The sequence below is a fragment of the Cricetulus griseus genome, chromosome 3, assembly GCF_003668045.3.
Source record: "Cricetulus griseus strain 17A/GY chromosome 3, alternate assembly CriGri-PICRH-1.0, whole genome shotgun sequence".
NCBI classification, from domain to species: domain Eukaryota; kingdom Metazoa; phylum Chordata; class Mammalia; order Rodentia; family Cricetidae; genus Cricetulus; species Cricetulus griseus.
In genome coordinates this window covers 131,394,047-131,419,814 of record NC_048596.1, presented here as the reverse complement: position 1 = coordinate 131,419,814, position 25,768 = coordinate 131,394,047, and the positions used below count along the sequence as shown (strand labels likewise).

General features: G+C 48.0%; 1 protein-coding gene across 3 annotated transcripts in view; it reads left to right on the top strand.

Moving 5' to 3' along the window:
• Window positions 1-683: 683 nt before the first annotated feature.
• Window positions 684-25,768, top strand: part of Pcsk6 (proprotein convertase subtilisin/kexin type 6) — a 190,178-nt gene continuing 165,093 nt past the window's right edge. For all 3 annotated transcript variants that reach the window (XM_035441384.1, XM_027408098.2, XM_027408096.2), the window contains exon 1: window positions 684-956. In XM_035441384.1, the coding sequence (XP_035297275.1) occupies window positions 684-956 (273 nt within the window). The remainder of the gene's footprint in view (window positions 957-25,768) is intronic.

Here is a 25,768-nt window from a genome sequence, read left to right as displayed (position 1 = left end):
CCCAAGATCACACAGGTATACTAAGTGGTTCTCCATGGGTTAGGCAGCAACCTCAGCCTTGTACAGACATTGTGTCCCCAATACGCTCACGGACTCCCGCTAAGTTCCCCACACGCCCTTTGCCCATTTAATGTGGTCTTCAGGTCAGACCAGGTCCTGGGACACCCCAGTGTGTTTCCCTGGCATCGTTCCCCCTAAGTTCCGGGCACATTTGCAAGTTCACTGCCACAGCTAAGTTGAGAAAGGCTGTCTAGCCTTGAGAACCCCAGCAGGTGAGTGAGTTCAGCCTCCAGGGGCGCAACCGGTAGAAATGTGCCTACCTAAGTCAACTCCTCGGGGGAATGGGGAACTCACGTGGGATGCCCAGGGCCCTCCCGGCTCCTAGCGGAACGCGCCGGGCCGAGGCTGCCACTCGGAGCAGCGCTGTGTCCCGAGAGCCCCAAAGTCTCGGGCCTCCCCTGCGCCGGCCCCCGGCTGCTGGCGGGTCGGGAGACTGCCGCACGAGCGCGGGCCCAGGGGCGCCACCGGGCCGCGCGGGCCGAACGGAACGCGCCGCGGCGGCCTCCTCCTCCCCGGCTCCCGCCGCGGCGGCGGCGCTTCCCCGGCGCGGAGCGGCTTTAAAAGGCGGCTCCCCACCCCCCGGCGCACTCGCCGCTCGGGCGCCGCGCGAGCCTGCCGCTGCCATGCCTCCGCGCGCGCCGCCAGCGCCCGGGCCCCGGCCGCCGCCCCGGGCCACCGATGTCGCGCGAGGCGCAGGGGACGCCGGCCGGCACGGACTCCCGCCGCTCGCACTGCGCCCCTGGCGTTGGCTGTTTCTGCTCGCGCTGCCCGCCGCCTGCTCCGCGCCGCCGCCGCCGCGCCCCGTCTACACGAACCACTGGGCAGTGCAAGTGCTGGGTGGCCCCGGAGCGGCGGACCGCGTGGCTGCGGCGCACGGCTACCTCAACTTGGGCCAGGTGAGTACCGCCGGCCCCGCGCGCCCCAAACTTTCCCGGCCGCCGGCGGCCACGCGCGAGGGGGCGCCTTGTCAGCTCGGCCGCCGGCGGCGCCGCGTGGGAAGGCGGCCCGCACCGCTGGGGACGGCGGGGGCGCCCTGCGGGGATTCGCGGGGAGTGCCTTGGGACACTTGGCGGGGAGGACGTGGTGGCCTGTGTGGACGGTCACGCGGGAGGGCCCGAGGCCGTGGATCCCCAGAAGGTGTCGCCGGGCACTCACACTCGGAAGTGTGGCCTCGGAAACCCTGATCGGGCGCCGACACCTGCCCAGCCGCGCTGGAGTTGGCGCCTAAAGGGTCGCTGCCTTCTGCCCAGCTGCGCCATCCTCAGCGTCCACTCAATTTCCCGTGGCCTCCGAACCCTAGCTCCGCCTCTCCGGCCACTCTGCCCTCGACGGGTGGCGCGGGGCTCTGGGCTAGGTGTGCGCGCCAAGGCAGTCCGGGGCTGGTTGGGAGACTTAAGCGTGACTGGCAACTGGCTTTCCCTTGGTGTGGAGCGCTGGGCAGCCTGTGCCCAGAAGTCAGGTCTGGGTCAGGGAGCAAGCAGGACCTAGAAAGGGCCGAGGCTGGACTCTGCACTTAACCTCTCTAGGCAAAGAGGATGATTGCTTTGCTTTGGGCCCCGGCTGCAGCTAGAACAGCAACTGACTGCACACTAGCTGCATGACCTTGGGCATGTCACTTCTTGACTTGCTCGTCCATAAGGGTAGTGACTTTGTACTACTGCCTGGGGTTGATTAAATGACCTGGTGATGTGCAGAAGTAAGGCGCTAGTCATGGAATGCCCTTTCTCCCACCCCTGGGAGTATAGGCTGGCTGTCATTTAGACTAAGAGAAGCCCAGTTTGGGCACTAAATCTGTGCAGCTCCCAAGGACTGCCAACCTGGGGCTCTTTTTCCTGATGCAACCCTGCAGAGAGGCAATGGGGCAGGTTGATCTCGATTTATGGCCCGTGCAGGGAGGGCCTCAGCAGACTCAAGCGTACAGTCCCACCAGGGGAGCTCCCAGCACTGTTACAGATCGACAAACCTACACACTCAGGAGAATCCAGTGAAATGAAGGAAAAGCATGACCTCATAACTCAAACTGCAGGACCAGGCAGTGTTAAATTTAGTTTCATCATTATCTGTGTCAGAAGCCAGCAAAGTGTACCGTGGTCCTGATCAAAATGACATTTCTTCGGCACTTGATGTGAGAGGTAGAAGACCTTTTGGAAGGGGAAATTCTGCTATGGGAAGTTAGTTCCTGAGACAGGCCAGAGTTTATCCAAAAGAAATAATCAGCTTTTTGTGTCTTCAAACATCCTAAGAGCTAAGATTTTGCCTTTTGGTCGCTCTGGCTTCATTGCTCTCAGTAGCTGTCAAATCCCCAGGGCCTATTGTCTGAGTTGAAGACAGCTCTCCTGTTTGGTTAGGGCTCCAGACTCCAGCTACTCTTGCATTATTCTGCCCAGGGTGGCCCAGCAATTTGTCTCAGCTGAAAGTGGTTCTTAAACTGGATGGTAAATTACAAAGTGCCTGGGATTTGGGTTCCAGTAATTAAATGAGCTCTACACTACAAGAGTCAGAGAGGCAACAGTTAGCTCTCCCTTGGACATTCTTGTCTTCTGGAATAACCTTGTCTACCCCTTGGCCCTGCTGGCCTTTGAGTCTAGTGCGTCTCACTGAGTTACTTATGAACAAGGTCTGTGCTCCTGATTTTGCCTATGGGGCAGGAAGTTTCTTGGAGCATGTGTTCCGTCACCCTGGGATGCTGTTGAGTGGCTCTTTAGGTCTCTTTGGACAGTGCAGCCACAAACTCCACAGCCTGTCACTCAGCTTGGTAGGTCTGGTCCTGGACATGATGGGGACATTTTCGAACTGAAAGATGACTGGCTTGGGGGTAGGAGCTGTCCTGGGTGTAATTACTCAAGGAAAGCCCTGTTACCCTTTCTTCCCAAACCTGCTTTTCTTTCCCTTCCTTTAAGTGCACAGCTAATGTGGAAAAGGCCGGGAGCTTTCCTACCTCTGTCTACTCAGTAAGAGCTCTTTAAAGATCGTATTGCCATTTTCAACCAGGAGAATTTGTGATTCATAAACAAGTCGTAGATGTTTTTAGTTTTGCTTTATAGATGAGTCAGTGGGGTGGGGGTCGGGAGGGGGCTGTTTGTGTTCACACGGTAGACATGTGTCACCTCAGCCATTATGATGGCTGCTTTTGCCTCTTGCTGCATTCTCTCCTCAGAGATGGCCTTTGTGTGACTCTCTCCCAAACCCTTAATGGGCAATTAGTGTTCTGTTCCCTACCTGCCTGAGTCACAGCCTTGGTTTTCTCGTCCATCCATCTGGCTGTGCTCTAACATCCTGTTTTATTGCCAATCAACTGGTTAACCTGGTTTGATTTATTGAACACGACCCACAGGTAACTTAGGCCAGCTACAAGTCACTTTTCTCAAATTACGGATCTCTTCCAGTCTGATACAGGTTCTGTCCCTTTCCATTAAAAAATATGCATCTAATAAAGACAAACTAGCCTCCGTTTCCCTCTCTAAGCATCACTCCAGATAATGCAACAAGTTTGTTTTTAGCACGAAATACAAATTATGTGCCAGTGAGATGGCTCAGTGAGTAAGTAGGTAAAGATGTTTGCTGCCAAGTCTGATGACCTGAACTCAGTCCATGGGACCTCGTGGTGGAAGGTGAGGACTGACTTCCAAAAGTTGTCCTCTGATCTCTACATGTATGCTGTGGAGTGCACACAACATGTGTTGCATGTCCGGACACACACAAAAAGTAAAAATTAGGAAGAGTCAAATACTGCCATTGATAGTTAACATAGCTATATGGATAATGGAAGGGAACCCAGAGAGTAGCTGTGAGAACTTCTAAGAGAGTTGAATGGGTTGCCAGAGCTCTGACCACCTGTACCTCAGCAGACAGAAGACAAGAGAAACTGTAGTTCATCACAAAATAAAAGCTGTGAGATACTTAGGGATGAGTTAAAGGGGGAGAATTTATGGAAAGAATGATAAAGTGTTTTTGTTTTTGAGGCGCTGGGAATGGATCATGCTAGGGTAATGCCGCTGAACCACACCTATAACCCCTCAAAAATTATTTGTCCCCCCCACCGCAATTAATCCATTAATTGCATAAATCCACATGTGATTGAACTGTATGTAGAATCCACAGATGAAGTATAGAGTTCATATGGTGTGGTGAGGTCCAAGAATCCCTCAGACAAGTCTGGGAAAGAAGAGCAAGGAGGGGCTGGCCCAGCGATGGTCCCACCCATCCTCGGAATGAGCCCGAAGCCCAGCATGCGTGGGAGCCTGTGCATGCCAAAGGAAGAGTTACAGATGGATGAGGAAAGATGGACCATTTAGTTAATAAGTGGTTCTGGGAGAACTGACTGTCCACATGGAGGAACAATTAGAGTCTTAGTCTACACTATACAATGTTGAATTCTAGATGGGATTAAAGACCTGAGTGTACATAAGATTTTTAGAAAGATATAATGCCCTACCCTTTTGACACTGGGAAAGGAGGCAAATCTATTCAAAATAGATTTGAATTTAGGATTTAAAAGTGGGCAAATAGCAACTACTTTAAAGTTCTTGGTCTAGAAATCTAAAGCAGCTCCTGATAGCCTGTGCCTCAGAACTCCTGCCCATAGGCTTTGCTTCTGTTTAGGTAGTTTGAGGTTTCTCTTAGTCTGCATTTTTATTTTTGATTAAAAATCTTAGTAAAACTAGAGTTTATAAACAATAAACTGGTGCAAAGGGGAAAGATTACTGTGCCAAAATAAAATAAAAGCCCTCAAAGAGTATTGAGAAAGCCATAGACTAGGAAAAGTAGTTAGAGAAGATAACAAAAATTAGGGCACGGGTTTACTTTTAAAACACAAATTAATGAGAAACAAGACAGATGCTCAGTAGAAAAGCAGAGAAGCGGGTGAGCAGAGGAAATGAATGGCCAATAAAGAGGGGCTGCTTGGGCTGGCTAGGAGCTGCCCAAAGGCGACAGTGACACTACTTCACACCTATCAGATGGGTAAACCCTGTACAGTGTCAAGTCCTGAGACCTCTTCTTGTTCCTCGTTGAAATTGGTGTATTCGCTAGAGGGAATTTGGTTCCATGGTGAGACATGTTGCACCAGCTACTCCACATCAAGGCTTGTACTGGGGAAACTTGCTACGTGCACAAGGAGACAATAAGGAGAATGCCCATTGAGACTTCCTTTTCATATACATAAATGAAGGGCAAAGCAGCCTGAACATCCACCAGAAGAGGAGGGAAGAAGTGACTAAGAATAGTCACACTGTGGAATAACCAGACAGTGGTTACAGATTCATAACGGAGACACATATGTGCACTGTTCAGTCAGAATCAAGTTTTAAAGGCAGTTTCGGGTGCACAGTATTTATGTGAGCTTTTAAAAACAAAACGTACTGTATTATTTGGTGGCTGAACATAAGGATAACAAAAATTTAGAAGCCTAGGCAGCAAGAATGTCCTTCAAATTCTAGTTTATAAAGGCTTCTAAGAAGGGGAAGACTTGTAGCTTTCTTAATCCTTTTCTATTTTTTAATTTTTAAAGATTTATTTGTTTTGCTTTATGTATGGTAGTGTTTTGCATACCTTTGTATGTGCAGCATATGTGTGTATGGTCCCTGTGGAGGTCAGAGGGAGGGTGTCAGATCCCCTGGGACTGGAGTTACAGTTGGTTGTGACCCACCTTGTGGGTGTTGGGACCCGAACCTGGGTCCTCTGAAAAAACAATGAATACTCTTAGTTACATTCTCAAGGTGCACATACATGTCTTCTGTGACCTCAGGTTTCTCATTGTTGGCCTTAAACTGCACTGGGTTAGACTACTCAGAAAATAGTGCTTGTGTGTGTGTGTGTGTGTGTGTGTGTGTGAGAGAGAGAGAGAGAGAGAGAGAGAGAGAGAGAGAGAGAGAGAGAGAGAGAGAGAGGGACAGACTAGATTTTTGTTCTTCCCTAAGCAATAGGGAACAGCAACTCCTTGCACAGGCCCACATAAGTAATCTAGCGATGATCTAAAGTGTGTGGGAAGATGCTCTTTACACATACCCTATCATTTGTACAGGGAGGTGAGCATCCTTGTTTGTGGTATCTGCGGGTACTGAAGAATGCTTGCGCTGAAAGAAATGCATCTGGCTTATGTACAAATTATGTTTAGGCAGTTGGCATTTTTCTTCAAGTCAGAATACATTACATATGACGTTGCATATGTTTGCTTGCAGCATGCATACATACATGCATACAGGTCCACATATGGATCTACACATAAAATGTTATGAGGGAAAGAAAGGAAAAGTGTATATCAGACCCACGTGCCATGGCGTTCCTGGACTGCCTGAAGCACATCCATGGACACCCGAGGTGCCTTCGGGCCTGGGTTAAGAAGCCCCTGCTTAAGCCGGGCAGTGGTGGCCTACACCTTTAATCCCAGCACTCTGGGAAGCAGAGGTAGGTGGATCTCTGAGTTTGAGGCCAGCCTGGTCTACAGAGCAAGTTCCAGGACAGTCAGGACTACACAGAGAAACCCTGTATCGGAAAAAAGGGAAAAAGCAAAGAGAAGCCCCTGTTTTAAGACCTCCCAGGCAGGGCCCATCCACTTGTTGAGGAAATAGTGACTCAGTGAACATAAGGCCTGGCCACAGATCACACGGTATTTGGATAGAGCGGCACCAAGCACCAAGTACTCTGGCTTCTAGCCATTGCCCATCCCCTCTACCATACTCCTTTCTTCTTTGCTCTGTCTCTTGGCAGAAGGTCCCTCATTCCAGTGCATGTACATGGTTACCTCTGACACTGATGACTCCTAGACAAGGCAAGTTGTTTACGGGCTGGGCGTGCAACACCGTTTTCTCCTCACTTGGAACTGCGGTGAGGCATCTACAGCTCTTGGAAGTGATGTTTATCTGAAGGGTGGCACTCTGACACCATACTTCCCCTCGTGTTTGTGCTTTGCCTGGGGTATTGAGCTAATTTGTTAGTTCTGAGTCTGAACTAATAAAAAGAGCAGGCTGGCTGCCAGGGCCCGAAAAGATCTAAGAGCCTTAAATGATTTTGAACTTGCCCTAAATAGTGTTCCTTAAAATAGCTAGTGAACAGGCCATCCCTGGCCCAGAATTTCAGGTAAGGCTGTGGAATCCATTTGTCAGCAGAGGAAAACTGTTGCGCTGTGGACAACTTGTTCTCACGATAAAGATCCAACTGAAGCCTTAACCAGGTGTTAGAATAGTGGGCCAGAACTTGTGCCAGCCAAAGCACCAGGGGCTTGGTGGCGACAAGGCAAAGCCCACAGTGCCAGTCATCTGTGACCTAGTTCCTGAGTACTGCCTTCTGGTCTCAGGCTGTCTTGCAGTTTAGGCACAGCTGGCCTGGGAGAGGTCTTGGATGTGCATTGGGGTCACAGACAAGATTGGAATTTTTGGTCTTGTGTCATACTGTCTCATTTGGCATCTCTACTTAGTGGACAGGGCTTTGATGGACTAGACTGCCCTCCTGAATCACTGAGGCTGGGTGGACAGCAGTGACTGGAATTGATCTGGCTCGATTGAGTGCATGGATCCAGGAGGGCCCCAAATGGCAATATCCAAAGGTAGACATGGAATGGGGCCTGAGCAGCTGGCCAGACCACCAGCCCACTGAGAGCATTCAAGTGTTTCCCAGGCCGATACCAGGGAGCACATCAGGAACACAGCAGTAGACACAGGGCAAGGAAGCCTGCAGACACTGGGACCTCAGTTTGCCTTGCTTTTGGGTGGTCAGAGGGCCACACAGGGGCTGGCCAGACACTGTTTCCAGTGTCTGTCAATTCCCTGCTGTCCTGGGAACATCCCTAGCCTGTTTGGGTCTCTCAGCCTCTGCAAAGATGGCAACTTTTTGAGCCCTCCTCTGCCTAACCCAAGATGAACAGGAGCCTCTCCTCCTCCCAGGACCTGCACACAGTCCTTCTCTGCACCTGCCCCCAGTGCCTATCTTCCTACTGGCTCTCAAGACTGTGCTGTGACCTCAGGGCTGACCAGAAGCCCTGGCATGTCCTTACTCTGATGTTTCTTGTGTGGGTATCCTTGCTTGAGGACCCTTATGTCAGCTCTGTAGGGAAATGTCATCTACTGACCCTGAGGTATTTGGTCCAATTAGAGTTTGGCAAACCCGTGATTGACAGACCAGGGCCCAAACCCACATTCAGAGGCTCATTTTCCACGTTCATCACCTTTGGCAGGTGTCTCTGCTTCTCAGTCAAGGGCAAGTCACGCTCTTACTGAAAGCCTTACGATTCCTGATGAAATAAACAACTGAGCGAGTGACTAATGAAGCTACTACAGTCAGTGTCTTTCCACCTGGAACTACATGTGCTACATATTAGTTCCTTGTGTGTATACACGCATGCACTGTGCTGTGTGTTACTTGTGTGTATACACGCATGCACTGTGCTGTGTGTTACCTGTGTATATACACAATTGCGCTGTGTTGTGTGTTACCTGTGTGTATACATATATGCACTGCACTGTGCTGCCTGTTACCTGTGTGTATACACATATGTGCTGTGCTGTCTGTTACCTGTGTGTTTACACATATGTGCTGTGCTGTCTGTTACCTCTGTGTTTACACAAATGTGCTGTGCTGTCTGTTACCTGTGTGTATACACATATGTGCTGTGCTGTCTGTTACCTGTGTGTTTACACATATGTGCTGTGCTGTGTGTTACCTGTGTGTATACACATATGTGCTGTGCTGTCTGTTACCTGTGTGTATACACATATGTGCTGTGCTGTCTGTTACCTGTGTGTTTACACATATGTGCTGTGCTGTCTGTTACCTGTGTGTATACACATATGTGCTGTGCTGTCTGTTACCTGTGTGTTTACACATATGTGCTGTGCTGTGTATTACCTGTGTGTATACACATATGCGCTGTGCTGTCTGTTACCTGTGTGTATACACATATGTGCTGTGCTGTGCTGTCTGTTACCTGTGTGTATACACATATGCATTGTGCTGCGTGTTACATCTGAGCACACTTAGCTGTAAAACTCACCTTCTGTGTCCTCATTTCAGAGAGGGACCTCCCACTCTGGTGCCTGAACTAGAGACCTGGAGTTGCCTCTGGCTCTAGTTGCTCACATCTGTTCTATAACCAATCCCATCTCACCACAAACGGACTGGCCCTGAGGGCCCCTCTGCTCCTGCCACTGTGCCTCACAGGCTAGCCCCCCCCCCAGTCCACTTGCCTGCATACCAGACTGCTGCAAAGCCTTTGCCTCACCACCGCCTCCCACCCCAGTCCCAGCTGCACACCTCAGAACCCCCTTTCTTCACTCCCAGACTTCCCTTTAGGCTTCCTCATGCTGCCCTGTCTGCCTAGGATGGACCTCACCCTCCTAGCTATCCCTCATCTTTCCCAGCTTAGCAGCCCTCTCCTGAGTGCCCCAGCCCAGAGGCTGTATCTGTCTTCTGGGCTCCTCATCGCTGTCATCATCCCTGATGATTATGGCCTGCTGGTTTGTCTGCCACTTAGACTCTGGGCTTTCTGGTGAGTCTCAAGTTGGTCCTCTGGCTGTTCTTCCTCTGAAGTCAGTTCCGATTCTACCGCTGTCTCTGGGGATGCATGTTCATTTAGTGAGTCCTTGTAGAGGTTGTGAGCCTTCGTGGTCAGAGCCCAGCCCTTATTTTATTGAACATCTCTCCCGCTGCTTTTTTATTTTAAATCTCTTGCTTTTCAGATTCGATCAGCCCTGGGTGTGCATATGCATGAGGACACCCTCCTGGGACACTGCCCTTTGCTTCTGGGTCAGGTCAGCTCCACACTGAGTTGAAGAGTCCCATGTGCCCTGGCAGTTCCTGGGGTCCTGCCATGCATGCCTCCCATCCCACAGGTCCTATCATTCCATCGAATCCTGCATCTTCCTGGTGTCCTCATGCCTCTGATGTGAGGGATCTGAAGACAGTGATGGGTCCAAGGCCTCTGTCTGGTCCCGCAGGGAACCAGGATGAATAGCCATCAGCTGTTGGGAGCCTCGCACTCTGTGGAATGGGATCAGCAGCCTTGGGTTCCCATAGTAACCAGCCCATCAATGCCCTCAGTGTCGAGATGGTGGCACCGCAGAGGGGAAGAAATAGTCTCATTGTCTCCCCTTTGGCCGCTTGGGCACAAACAAGCCGCACCCCGCAGGGCCCTGCAGTGCCCTGAGGTCCAGCCAGACTTGCTGATCTGCAGTGGTACGCTGCACATGTCCCTTGCTGAACTAGGCCAGGAAGGAGGCCATCACTGTCAGTTCTTGGACCCTCATGGGGACTCTTAAATTCCTGCCATTGGCCATCATCAGTCATAGAGCCCTTGTTGATTAGGGCCAACTTTTCAAAGGCCAGCCAGTCCACTCCTGCCATGGGGTAAACAAATCCCTTGTGTTTCTGAAGGAACCTGGACTTCCAAACTTTCCCCCTTTGGTTTCCAGTCATCCTGGTGACAATCTCAGAAATGATCACAGGAGAGGCCTAGGTTACCTGTGTGATCTGATCACCAGCAGAGAGAGACAGAGACAGAGACAGAGACAGAGAGAGACAGACAGAGAGAGACAGAGAGACAGAGAGAAGGGAGAAGGGAGCCACTATGGAATTCAGGACCCTCTCCAGAACTCCTTGAGGTAACCTACACCCCCAAGCCTGCCCCTCTGTCCACCTTGTGTTTTTCCCTGCCCTCCAGGCTGGAAATCACAGTATTTCCTTAGATTTTTCCCTTCCCTGGTATTGGCAGCCCCTAGATAAAGTCCCTGCCAACCTACCTCCCGATGCCTCTCACCCCTTTCCCCACAAGCCAGCAGCCACAGCCCAGGCCAGCCCATGCTTGCACTCTGCTAACACCTGAATTGCTGCCCCATTACCTTCCCTGACTCCCTTCTCAGTCTTGACCCCACCAACCAGAAAGTTCTTTAGTGTCACAGGCCTCACACTGTCCCTTCCCTACTTCCAAGCTGTCAGAGGCTCCTGTGTAGCATGGCACACACAGCCCCTGTGAGGTTCCTGTCTGCCCCTGTATAATCTCGAGCCTAGCTCCTTCCTACTGGCTCCAGCAGTGCCAGAACTTTGATGTTCTGGAAACCTTACCCGTGCTCTCTTTCTACATCTGCTATTTGTTATTGCTCACATTCTCCATGTGATCTACCCGGAGAACCACATCATCCTTGAGGACTGGCTGCGACAGTCTTTTCGGACTTGGCTACTGCTGATAGGCTTGAGCACTGTCCACCCAGATCTCCGTGAAGGGCTTGGCCACAGTTGTGTGAGGGTATGTTTTCTCCCTGGACTGCAGCATGGTGTAGTAAGTAGTAGCTTAAACTTTGTATCTCCTTAGGACCTGGCCTGCTTCCTGGCACATAGACTCAGTTAACCTGAAACCTTTACAGTGTTTTTTTCCAGGACTTATGGTTTCTTGATTCACTCACTGAAAACACAAATAAGGGAAAATGCTAACTTTATTATCACAGCTGCTGTTGAGTTCTCCATTTGTAACTGTCAAGGACATGTATGGCCTTCTACCCCATGACAGCTCTTGGTACTTTGCTGTTGAGTGATATGTTCTCCAGGACTGGGTCTTGCTCCATGATTTCAGGCCACCTGCAGGGACTAAATAAAATCAAGGCCAAGGAATAACCTCAGCCTTCCCTGCCATGTGGCCACTACAAGGCAGAACTGATGCATCTGGCAGTACCCAGGTTCCAAGACTGGTGTCTCAGAGTAAGCTCGAACCCTTTGCTCCTAAGTGGACAAAGGACAGGAAGAAAGCAGCAGGGCCAGGAAGTTGAGGTAGAAGAAACGATGGGGGGGGTGGGGGCAGGAAGGATGGCATAGAAAGAGTCTGGAGACTTTGCTGACAGTTTTAGTCTTTGGAGTGGCAATTCAGATCCTGACCACACTGTGCCTCAGGTATGGCTGTATTTAGATGGCAACTTAGTCAGCTGATGCCACGCCCACCATGACTGTCACCACCTGGCTTCTAGCTGGTCCTTACTAGCCACCAAATGCTGCTGGTAATGCCTAGACTCCTGGTGTTAACTTCTGGGGGGCAAATTGACCCCCAGAGAGGTTGAGTAATTTACTACAGTTTAGTGGATGCCCACTCAACAGCTTGGCAGTCTGACTTGCGGGCCCTACTCTGGCAGCGTCAGCCCTGTTAGGAAAGGGACAGAGAGAAGTGATATATGAGCCAGTGGGGTCTTGAGTCAGGTTTTCCAACCAGCAAAGAGCAGAGGGTTGCAGTCCAGGCAGGAAGGTTGGGGAGGAAGGGCGGTGCCCTGGGAAGGTGCCTTTGTGGCCCTGTTAAGTGAGGGTGCCTTGTACTTGGGATCCTCCCTTCTTATCAGGCCTCTAGCCCAGAGCTTACATCAAAGGCTTATCTATGCAGGAATGAAGGCAGACCAGCATTGCCTAGGATCAAACCCCTGGGCCTTACACATGCTAGGCAAGCACTCTACCACTGAGCCACACCCACGCCCTAGACCAGCTCCTTTACATTGGATCGAAGAATTTCAAGAGCAGGGAAGGTTTCTTGTATGCACTCCCAGCCTAGTGTATACCCCTCAGCCTGGTGAATACCCCCCATCCTAGTGTATACCCATCTTAGTGGATACCCCATGCTAGTGTATACCCCCAGCCTAATGTATAACCCCCATCCTAGTGTGTACCCCATCCTAGTGTATACCCCCATCCTTGTAAACCCATTGTGTTCCCATTATAATGGTACTAAGCATCAGAGTGAGAAAGTAGAACCTAGAGGTAAGGAAAACCCTGGTGTGTACCCAGGGCTGCACTGAGGGTGGCACAGTTAAGTGACAAAGCCTAATAGTCTTCATCCATTGCAGCAATGAAATGGAGTCAGTACAATAAAAAATTTAAATACAGAAAAGATTGGAAACAGAAAACTATAGTAATCATCCATAATTCTATAAATCACCCATAAATCACCCAAATCCATAAATTACCCAAAGATGATTACAGTTAAAATTTGGACCATGTCCTTTTGTTGTGTTTTTAATCTTTGTATGTGGTTTTGGACGTGTGAATGCCATGGAACACATGGAGGTCAGAGGACAACTTCAGGCTTTGATTTTCAACTTCCACTTGTTTTAGACTGGATCTCTTGTTCACCATTGTGAAAACCAGATTAGCTGGCCCAAGAATATCTGAGATGCTCCTATCTCCAACTCCCATCTTGCTGTAGGACTGTTGATTACAGATGGGTCCAGCCTTATGTGGGTTCTGAGGATCCAAACTCATGTCCTCACATTTACACAGCCAGTGCTTCTCCCACTGATCCATCTTCCCAGACTTTTTGCTATTTCTGTAACTGTGTGCGCATATGCACACATACTTGTGCTAATATATGTGTACACACACTCCTATATGCATGGATGACTTACACAAATAGACTGAATAGTTTTGAAAATTTTTGCTCCTAAGTTAGTAACTATTCTCCATTGTAATTTTTAATGGGTGGTATGCCATTGTGTGGCTGACAGATAGTTTCCTTAGCATTTCCATGACATTTCGATCAAGGGATTCTTTGTGTTGGCAGCACTTGGTCTGTAATGCCAGGACCTTGTGGGGAGGTGGCTCCACTGCTTCTCTGTCCCCACTGACCAGATCACATCTCTACTGACAGGTGCCTTTTCTGTCTTTGTAGAACTTAGAAATATTTGTTTAACTCATGATATTTATTGAGAAGTTTTCTATTTTACAAAATTACTGGGAGTTGTAGAGATGGCTCAGTGGTTAAAAGCACCGGATGTTCTCCCAGAGGACTCAGGTTTGATTCCCAGCATCCCCATGGCAGGTGACAGCCATCTGTAACTCTAGTTCCAGGAGATCTGATGCCCTCTTCTGATCATTTCAGGCACATGTGGTGCCCAGACACACATGTACACAAAACATCTACACAGATAAAATTAAAAAAAAAAAAGAACCTATAGATATCTCAGTGGTAGAGCACTTGCCTACAATGCACTAGGCCCTGGGTTCAATCTCCAACACTGAAAAAACAAAACAAAACAAAACAAAACAAAATCTTTCTATAGTTACTTTGCCACCATAGACTTCAAACAGTGCAGATGTATAAAGAGGAAAAAAACTAACCCTGAGTGTCTGTGCTATACTCATGCCACTTGTCCCTTCCCCCTGATATTACCACTGCTCACATCTCAGTATATGTGTTTCCGTTCTTATTTCTTGAAAGAAAAATATGAACATGTTCACAGACAGAACATTGGACTTGGATCCAGATAAGCATTCTTTTAATACCCAGCTGTCTTAACCACCCTGGAAGTGGTGAGCTGCCTCCTTTCCTAGGTAATATAAGTAGCTCTGTGTCATTTTTATGGCTGTGGTGGATATCTTGTTGCACTATTAATCTTCAGATCTTCATTTGACTTACCTCCATGCTGCCATGATCCTTCTTATTCATTTCTCCCTGAGCACATGCATGGGAATTTCTCATGGGATACCTCAGAGCAAAACCAGACGTGATAATGAGAATCACAGACACTTGTGTGGTCCTGGCTCTTTGGCAGGTGATTTTCCACCTGTTCTTCCTTGTACTGACTCATTTATCTTCTTAGAAACCCTATGAGGTCCATGGCTTCACAGCTTGTAAATGCCAGAGCCAAGATTTGGACTAAGGTGGCCTAGCTCCAGAGATTGAGGGGATGTGTCATAGTGTATACCCATGTACCTTGTATTGGGCATTGGCTGTAGTTATCAGGCAGGTGGATGAAGATTGACACTATCTCTAGAAGCCTGTGAGGAGCTGGTTACCAATTTGGGGTGAACGTGGTCTCTTGCTGTTCTTACCAATCCTATAGTGCAAGATTACTTTTGTTGGCTTTCTTTGTAATTCCAACTCAAGTCAAATATCTCTTGACATATCTATTCACCACTTCCAGTCTTCTCTGAATTGCTTATTCATATTCTTTGCCCAGTTTTTTCAGTTGAATTGCCTGTCTTTGATCTGAATAATTTGTAGGTATACTCTGTGTAACTTTGAGAATCAGTACCCTCCTCCTCCTTTTCTTTCTTTCTTTCTTTCTTTCTTTCTTTCTTTCTTTCTTTCTTTCAGAACATTGCAGCAATTTCTTTGAACCTTGTTCAGTGGGTTTCTTTGTTTGCCTGTTGTGTTTTGAAATAGAACCAAGAATGCCACTGTTTGCAAGGGTTAGATCTGCCTTTTGTGATTTCAGGGATGAGCAGGACTAGATTCCTGTCTACAGCACTGAAGAGGAACATGCAGAGCTGTTTTGGGCAACAGCATGGAGCAGGAACTTTACCCTGCGTCCAGGGAAGGCTTTGTAACATCTGAGGGCCCCACAGGGTGAGCTAACAGGACAGGAGGTGGTGTTTGGACAGTATCTCACTCAGCATCCCATCTAGAGGCAATCAGTTCAGAAGCATCCCCTTCAGAAGTAGAGAGTCTCAGGAAAGGGCTCTGAGGGAGCAACCAGAGGGAGTGGTGAAGAGGGACCAGGGGATGCTGTTAGCAGAGTCTCCCACTGGAGAATGCAGCCGCTTTCTGGGGCTTCCAGTGGCCAGGTGGTGCTGCCTGGCAGTCTCAGCCATCCTACTCACAGAGCAGAGCAGGTGGGGAATGGGCTGTCATGGACAGAGAGAGAAGGAAAAAGTCAGCCAGGTAAGAGCAAGGTTGGAGAGAGAAGAGTTCCAGATGGGGAAGGGGTTTAGTGGAGGTTGGAAAGATGGTTCAGAAGTTAAGAGCACCGTCTGCTTTTCCAGAGGACCTGGGTTCGATTCCTACACCTACATGACAGCTCACAATCATCTGTAACTCCAGTGCCATGGAATCCAATGACCTCTTCTGGCCTCCACAGGCACCAGGGACACAAATGGTGTACACAGACATATATGCAGACAGAACATTCATGCATGTAAAATAATTTGCACTTATTTACAATCATGAGGACCAGAGTTCAGATCCTAGTACTGCTGTAAACCATCCAGTTGTCCTGCAAATACCTCTAACTTTAGCTCTGAGGGATCTGACATGCTTTTTTTTACCTCCATGCACTCATCACCAACACACACACTCACACATACACACACACATATGCACTTACACACATGCACACACACACACATAGGCACATATACACCCTCACACACACCCTCTCACAGTACATACTCACACATACATACTACTTTTTTTTTTCTTTTGAGTTCTGACAGCTGGTGTGGATGTACACTTTTAATCCTAGTACTCAGAAGGCAGAGGCAGTGAGTTTGAGGTTAGTCGGGTCTACCTAGTGAGTTCCAGACTAGCCAGTCAGGACTACACAGTGAGACCCTGTCTCAAAAAAGAAAGGAAGAGAGAAAAGGAGGGGGGGAGAACAAAGATGGGTAGATCTAATTTTGCCACACATCTGATAGCATTAGAAGGCAGGGTATTTATCAGCTGCCGTTTTATTCACTAAAGGTGTGTAGTGTCTCCAAGCTTGGCAGGATGCCCGACCAGTACTGAGCTGCAAAGATGGGCTGGGGCAGGCAGGCTGTGCACCCCAGTAGGCCCCCCACCTATGCCAGTTTTAGCTTTATGCATGTCCTCTCCGAGGGTCATGGAAGAAGCCTGCGGTTTGGTGTCTGTCAGACCCCATGTCCCTGGATCCCTGCCTGTGTCTCACTTGGAGTTTATTTAGGTGTGTCTGTCTGAGAACAGATTTTACCAGAAAAATAAGTCCATTCTTGGCCGCCCCTGGACTCGGTCTCACATACATCTCCATCTTATGCTGCTGATTTTTAAAGTCAAACAAAACCCTCCCTCACTGTATATTCCTCACGATAAAGCCCTGTTTCTCCAGAATAGAAAAGAAACCATTTTTGTCTTGCTGTCAAGAGCTCATTAACACCTTTCTCTACAGCCTCTAATGTGTCATTTGCAGGAATGTGATACTATTAGCCCAAACAAGAAAGCTGGGTTCCTTTCAGTGGCTTTAACTAGCTTCTGTGACTCAGCCAGTTCAAGATCCTCTCAGCCCTTCATTTAAACAATTGTTTTACTTTGGCAGTGCTATGTATGGATGAAGTCCAGGATCTCATACAAGCTAGGCAAGTGCTCTGCCATTCAGCCACACCCCTGGCTCACTTGGGGAATGATTGGTGTTCTTATACAAAATATTGTCATTTTTGCTTTCTAATCCCTGACTCCCACCCCATTTCTTAGTTGTTTTGCTGGGGATATAGTTCTCTACCTTTTGATAGCTAGTCACCTCAGGAACATCAGAAAACCAAACCTATTCTGTCTCTTGATAAATCAGCTTCAAACCCAGGTGAATCCTGGGAGTAGATGTGGACACAGTGACATCACTATGTTGCTTGTGCTGGGCAACTGGGAGTCACAATCCCACACAATTGTTTCTGTCCTGTTGGTCTTTATTGCAATCCCCTAAATTCTGAGGATGGGCCCGTCTTCACCTGGATGGGTTTTCGGCTTTCTTCTTGTGTCGGAAGTCCAGCTATGGAGGGCTGCAGAAAACCCATCTGAAAGCCAAATGTGCTCTCCTGACTCGAAGTTGGATCAACTTTCCAGCCATTGGTTCCTGAAGTTAGTCACTTATGTGCCTTTGTACTTGATCTGTGCCTGTGGCTGTGCCAGCCCCAGCTAGACAGCCTCACAGCATCCTTAAGAGCCATCCCGAACCTGGACCACTTCATGCAGATTGTCAGTGACTGGTGCTGCTGTTGGGAGATCTTTTCCCCAGGGTTGAAGAGCCTTCCTGTATGCTTGCTGCTGCCATGCTCCCTGCTGTCTTGTTTGTTTTATTTGAATCACGCTGCCAGGCTGCATGAATTAGTTTGAGAGTCTTGAGGCTGGGCCATGTTCCTGCATGCATCACAGGCATGAAACTGATGCCACATGGGTCATTAGGGACAATGGACAAAGCCAGCGAGTATAGTCTTCTGCCAAACCTACCTAGTCCATTTTAAATGTCCTGCCTTTGTCTTAAGCTCTTTCATGGAGGTGTGTTAGCCTTGATCCCAGTGCGATTTCTATATCAACCTGTCATAGCAACGGAGGTATGTAGGCAATATGAATGGTATGACCAGCCCTTCCAGCGACTAGGAGAACTAGTGCCATGGTTTTCCCACTTGAGAGAATCAGGCCAGCAAGCTTCTCTGGTCAGAGCGGATCACCAGTCTGCCTGCGTCAATGCTGGACTCTTCAGCTTTTACCACCATTTTAAATTTACTTCCATAGGCAAGAAAGAGAAATGGGACACAGAACAAGCAGTTAAAAGAACAGACTGGGGGTGGTGGTGACGCACACCTTCAATCCCAGCACTAGGGGGCATAGGCAGGCGGATCTCTGTGTTTGAGACCAGCCTGGCCTACAGAACTAGATCCAGGACAGCCAGGTCTATGCAAAGAAACCCTGTCTCAAAATACAACAGCAACAACAAAAGGAAACAGACAATATGTATGCGTAACCAGAAAGACCTCACAAACATCATACTACTTGAAAGAAACCTTGTGCCACACCTAGATGATTCCAACTGTAGAAAGCTGGAGAATATAAAACTAATGTTATGGGGGGTCTCAACCTTAGGGTCGGGGCTTGATGGGAAGGTTCACAGATACTCTGGGGTGATGTCTTGGTAGGAGTGAAATCCTGATAGTCTGAAGAACATATGTATATGATGTATCAGAGCTCAACAAATGTGGTATGAACAAAAAACCCTAAGTAAATATTGAACTCGATAAGGATGTGGACATGTTACTCAGGAAGTGTGCTGATACGGCAGTTTACTTTGTAGCAAGCACACCAAGAATAAATGTGCCAATGGTGGGGTGGATTCAGGAAGAGAACCCTGAGGGGACGGCAGTGACTGACGTGGAATAGTTTGCTGCACACAGGTGTCCTTCAACTTTGCTCTATGTTTGAAAATTTTTCATAATAAGATGTTAGGAGAAAAAGACATTGAGGGCGTGGTGGATGCCCCCCCCCCCCCAAAGAGGAAGCTGGTGTTGTCCTAATCACGGAGTCATATTTACAGATGAAGATTAGAAGACTTCTAGGGATTTAATAGAGCCAGAGATGTCATCAAGGCAGTAGCAATAAAGTCTGACTTTGGGACACTTACTTCTGTAGGGTGTAGGCCACCTTGGCACCCGAAGGGACAAATGTGGCTCCTGGCGGCCCTCACTTGCTAGTTCTGTGCTGGCAGAGGTGCAGAAAATGTAAATGAGCCCAATCACACTGTTATAGGAACTTCCTGTGCAGGAGCGATAAGCCTGCCGCAGACACCCTGGCAGCAGTCAGTTTGGCTTGTTTTCTCCTAATTATCTTCTACGCCTGCTCGGCTGTGTTTTCGCTAATTTCAGGATCAGACTTAGTGACTTCCTGAAGACTTCTCAACCTCTCTTGATTCTTTTGAAATCAAGGGACTGAACCAGCTGCCACTACCTTGGTGCAGAGTCCTGAATGGGAGCCCTAATTTGGACCTCTGCCCTTTTCCCCAGGGGCACCCCAGACCAGATGCAGCAAAGACAACTCTTGGGCAGAGACTCTGCCTGAGAGGGTCTGCTGGTAAATTCTGAAGTCGGGGCGGGGACAGAGGAGAAGAATAAAAGCATTATTCTAAGAAGCCGCTTTTATTTATAGATTCTCCTAATTCTATTAGAACAACTGCCGGAGGGATGTAAAAGTTGGAACACATAACACATAATAGAAACGAAAGGACGTTAAACTAAACTAGGGAATGTGCTAAAATGAGAAGAGACTCCATACCAAGGGGAAGATGTGACATTTTTTTTTTTCTTAAATGAAATCGTCTTAGAGCACATTGTACCGGGAAAGCAAATTAAAATCAGGATTCGGTGAGGAGAGAACTTGGAAGGAAGCATAAAATATTTCATAATGAAAGGGAGAAAGTGTTAAGCTGACTCAAGGGGAAAGCAAATATGGAGTTTACACTAATTACATTATAGAGACAAATAAAATGTTGAAAAGGAAATAAAGCCAATTAACTACTTAATGTGCTTTAAGAGTCGTTGGCAAAATAAAATGTATTAAATATAATAAAATATGCAAATAGCTATAATTTGCTATATTTTCCCTCCAACAGCTGCCACAGTGCTTCCTGTTCTGCAGACACAATGGGGGAGTTTTGACCAGCCACTTGTGTTAGGCAAGCTGAAATCAGACAACACTTTTCAGTGAATAAGGTAGAGTTTGAAGAACATGTACTTATAGGGAAAAACTCAGATTAAAGTCTAATGAGTAGGGGCCAGACAGACGGCTTAGTGGCAAAGCCACTGGCCACCAAACCTGAGTACTTGAGTTCAATACCTAGGACCCACATGGTGGAAGGAGAGAACCAGTTCCTGCAAGCCATTCTCTGACCTCTGAATAGGTGCATATACATGTAGGGCACAAATAAATGTAATTTTAGTTTAGTTTTAGTTTTTTTAGACAGGGTCTCACTAGGTAGTAATCTTGGCTAACCTCTGTGTAGACCAGGCTGGCATTAAACCCACAGAGCTACACCTGCCTCTGCCCCGATTAAAGGCATGTGCCACCATGTAGTAAATTTTTTAAAAAATCTATTGAAGGAATGGGTAATGAGAATCTCTCTTCTGCTGGTTGTGTGGGAGTGGGGGGGTGGGGGAGTAGCAATGCCTTTTATCCCAGCACTTGAGCGGCAGAGGCAGGCAGATCTCGGTGATATCAAGGCCATCCTGGTCTACAGAGCAAGTTCCAGGATAGGCTCCAAAGCTACACAGAGAAACCCTGTCTTGAATCCCCCCACCCCCCGCTGCCACAAAAAAAAGAATCCCTCTTCTGACATTGACCTGAACCTCAACCCTTTCTTCTGAAAAACGGAAGTTAGCAGCACTTCCAATAAGAATGTGTTTGGAATAGTGCCTGTCCTCAAGTGACCATACTGCTGCTAATAGCATCGTCATCATCATCATCATCATCACCATCATCATCATAGTGATGGTTATCTGTGCCAGTGGAGCCAGACATACCAGTCCACCCAGTGCGGACATACCAGTCTGCCCAGTGTTGGGCGTATTGGAGTCACCCTAGGAAAGCACTGCATTTAAAGCAGGAATCCAAAGCTGGTGAGGCTGGGGGCTGGGGATAGATAGCTCAGAGGCAGAGCACCTGCCTGGTATGTCCAAAGTCAAGGCTTCCATCTCCAGCACCATGAAGATGGTGCAGTGGGGGAGGTGAATATATTTTTTCCTTTTGTCTTTCTGAGAAAGATTGTAGCTGTTAACACTTGGGACAGAGCAGGTAAAAGCCGTGCTAGACTAAACTCATGAGCTATGACTTATGCCACTGGGACATGTCACGACTGCAGAGCTGATCACAGTGACTTGCCTAACTGTCACCCTCCATTCATAGCGGCAGGTGGGGCCTCATCCTCTGCCTAGCATGCTTTGGAGAGTTCCTACCTAGAAGACTGTTGCAAGAGAGGCCCCTGCTACTCAGGATTAAGATGGAATTCTCTCTTAAATAAGAGAAAAATAAAATAGCGGGACCTGCCAATAGGCCTATGTTAACCCTTGGATTCAACAGAAAAGCCCACAATGGATGGCCTGTGGTCTGTAAGGAACTGGAGTAGGCATTCTTTATCTGTACTGTTGTTTACCCTAGATACTCATTTTCATTCATCCCCCTGAGATAACAGCATACCTGGAGGTGTTAGATTTTTATCTTCTTCCCAAACGTCTCTTGCCCTGGGCATCATGTATGAAGACTTTACAGACTACTGACATCATCAAATGAGCAAAAATTCTAAGGAGCCCATAGAAATGTACAGACAAAGATGCTATTCTTTTCATCCTGGTCTCCTCACAGTAGCTAAGTTTCGCCATAGGGGACTACCTTCATGGGTCAGCTTTTGCAAGCAGAAGAGCCATTAGGCAAACACAAGCAGGAGATTTAGATACGATCTGAACACCTTTGCCTACACATTGATCAACAATTGGCAGGCCCACTTAACATCCTTGGATGTTGAATCACTCATCTGTAATGTATGATTGCAGACATCATTGCAAAAACAGAATTTGGCAGCCAGCTGTTGGAGATGGCCCTGTGAATGTTCTCTGGGAAAGAGCCCTTGCCTTATTGTTAGTGTGGATAAAAATGTGGTCCTCCTAACTGACAGCCTCACTCTGCACTGACCCCAAGGAGACTGGTATGATCCCTAGTGGATTCCTAGCCAGTCCCCGCTGTGACCAGTGGCTTAAGACCAGGACGGTAGATGCCACCTGCCATTTATTAGTACTGCCTCCTTTGGTTACTCCCTCACATATTTCCTGGGTTGATTCCACATTTGACTTTGAAAAAGCTTAGAATTTGGGGTGTTGGAGTCCTGGAGTCACCACCTGTCTTTTGGCATTAAGAGTCTAGAATGTGAAATGAGGAATTTGTGCAGTTTAATTTAACCATTCATCTAAAAGCCACCGCCACCACCACTCATGGATAGTTTGCATTCCATTGGGAAGTAATATACCATGTGCATATATCATGTGTCATCAATTTCAGAGAATTGTTAAATTGTAGCTAGGAATGTGTTCAAGACAAAAACCAGAGGTGATAAACACTGTAGAGGGTTATTTTGTTTTGTTTGTGTCATATGGCACTACCATTTCCCACTCTGCCACTCTCAGCAGAAAGCTCTCTTCTTGTGGGCAGTCCCTTGTGGCAGTATGGGGTTAATAATACACACACACTTTGAAGTCTAATATCCAGGTACTAGGTAGACTGCAGGACTTGGGGATGAATAAATAGAACAAAGACCTTTTCCATTTCAATGGAAAAGGGCCACTCTCCCCAGGGACTTGTGCCCACATCTATCTCAGGGGTTATAGCTATGTTACATAGCTTTGTTGGCTTCAGGGGAGTCTGAGAAATCAAAAGTTTTAGATTCTACAGCCTTTATAAAGGAGGGGGAGGTAAACAAAGGGCTAGAAATACAAGTAGGATTTTGTATCTATGGTGTTCCCTCCACACCTTAAGTAGAGTCTCTCCATTGTCTTGTGAATGATTGAAAAGACAAGTTATGGTGGCGCAAGCCTTTAATCCCAGCAATGGGGAGGCAGAGGCAGGCAGATCTCTGTTAGTTCGAGGCTAGCCTGGTTTACAGAGCGAGTTTCAGGACAGGCTCCAAAGCTACACAGAGGGAAAAAAAAAAAGAAAGACAGAAAGGTCAACAGGGAGGACAAAGATCCTGTGTATTCCCAGGAGGCTGCTACCTCTTAGTGTTGGGTTAACTTGTAGTCCAGTGAGGGGCAGACTGTGTTGTAGATGCCTGGACAACAGTGTCAGCAGTCCAGTGCCATCAGAATGTGACAAGCTGCCTAGGAAAGGTGCCGGTGATTACAGAGGGAGGAGAGAGCAGCCACCTCCAACAAAAGGAGATAAAGACATCATGAGAATGAACATGTCAGCGGGCAAGGGTGACAAACTCTGGGTACGGAATGGCCCCCAGAGCTCAACCTTATTTACTTCAGACACTTCTTCCCATATAATAGATAAGAAAACTGAGGCACAGAGTCTGTGCCAAGTAGCATCTTCCTGAGCTGTCTGCCGCCTTTCTTTATCCCTGAGCCTCACCCAGGTTCTGTAAGTCAGGGCATGAGTAACACTTGAGTCCTGTTTGGAGGGCAGTCATCCAGGTCTGCTTGCCACTGACCTCTGGTACCAGAGTTCCATGGTACCCATGGGGTGTGGGGGATCTAATGTTGTTGGGGCACCCCTGGGCTATCTGCTGCCCCCCACCAGGGCATTTTCCTATGTCTGTGGGGGGAGGGGACTGGCCTCTCACTCTGTCACAGGAGTGGAGGGCAGGATATCTTAATAGATGTCACATAATGAATCCCTCTGCTATCCCCATTTCCCCAAGTTCATTAGACCAACAGCAGCATTTAGGGCATTGCTAGACTTCTCAGGCTCTGCTGCTCCTTCAGAGACTGTGGGTGCTGGCCCAGCTCTTTACTTTAGAACATGAGGTGTGCAGGAACTTCCAGTGTAACTGGCCTCAGCTGCTGGCTTTTATTCATGCTGGGCTTGGCAATGCACAGCTCTGTGTGAGGAAGACAGCCACATCTGCCTGCTGCCTGGTATCAGGCCTCTTTATGTAGTATCCCTGGATCTCATGCAGAAGAACCCATCTCCCACACTTCCCATATACCCTAACCAAGACAGCTCTGGACCTAACCACCCAAATTGTAATATGGGCTTAGGCAGGTCAAAGGGTGGGTGAACCCTGAGAGATGAGTCCCAGCCTTGTGAGGCAGCCACAGTTGCTGTGGGAAGGCACATTATGGAGAAGGCTGTTTTCTTAGGCATGGATAGTGGGAGGCCATCCGACGAGCACAGAGTTCCTTGCCACAGCAGTGCCTGCTGTGTCCCCATCCCCTTGCCTGCCTTCTCATCTGTGAGACACCTACAAAGACTGACCATCAAAGTACACATCACACCCTGGAGCTACTGTGGGGCTCTGAATCTCCTTGCTTGTTCTTAGCTTTGAATTTCTTTATCTTATAGAAGTTCTCTAGTGTGTCAAGGAGAGTCTACCTGACCTTTCAGCTGTGACTATCACTATTATTGCTATGCCGTGCCCTGGAGGTGGGCATTTCATTCCATGTGAACACCCATGTCATCATGTATAATCAAGAATACCGTGGGTTTACTTGTAATCCAAAATGCCTCAGATTGCCTGGTGATGATCTCAGGGCTCCTGGAGTATATGGAGCCCACTATGAGGGCCTATTTATCTACAATGTGCTTTCAGTAACAATTACTCCATCAGTCCATATCTCAGCTGGAAAGATGGGGTACATCAGCTGGACCACTTTTGAGGAAGGCTAATAGACCTTTTCCAAAGGTGGGAACCGAGCTCCGAAGAGCACAGGGACTGGTAGCACTCTGTTTCTATCCCTTGGCACTGAAGGAAGTGAAGAGAGGCTTGTTGATGGGAGCCCGAAGGAAGGACAGGGTGGACCAGCACTTTTGGGGGATCAGGGACTTGGGAGAGAAACACTGCTAAAGCAAGTCTGTAGGCAGAGGCCAGGGGAGTGGACAAGCCATCCTCACCTAACTCCTCATTTGCCCTTGGTTTCACTGAGCCTATCCTAAAACTACAGGGCAGAGGGGCCACTTTGGTGTTCCCATGCCTGGGAAAGAGAGCGTCCTACTTTGGTTCTCTGTTGCTGTGAGAAACACCATGACCAAAAGCAACATGGGGAGGAAAAGGGTTTTTAGTTTTGTTTGTTTTCATTTTTTTTTCCATTTTACAGCTTACAGTCCATCATGAAAGGAAGTCAGGGCAAGTGCATTGGAGGAACACTGCTTGCTTGCTTGCTTGCTTGCTCTCTATGGCTTGCTCAGCCTGCTTTTAAAATATAACTGAGGGGCACCTCACCAGGCATGACACTGGGCTCTCTCACATCAATCGTTAATCAAGACCATGCCCTACAGGTATATCCACAGGCCAATCTGTTGATGGCAGTTCCTCAATTGTCATTCCTTCTTCCCAGATGACAGTAGCCTGTGGCAAATTGATATTTAAAAAAATAATCAACACAGGCAACCCCTTGTCAACTTGACACACAAATATATCACTATTAGATCATGACCTTCCCTTCCTGTTTATCCCTAAGATCTCATGTTAATATCACAATACAAGACACTCAACAGCTTTTCTAGGACAACGTTCTAAATTCCTCCCATAGTCTTCCCCAGAACAAC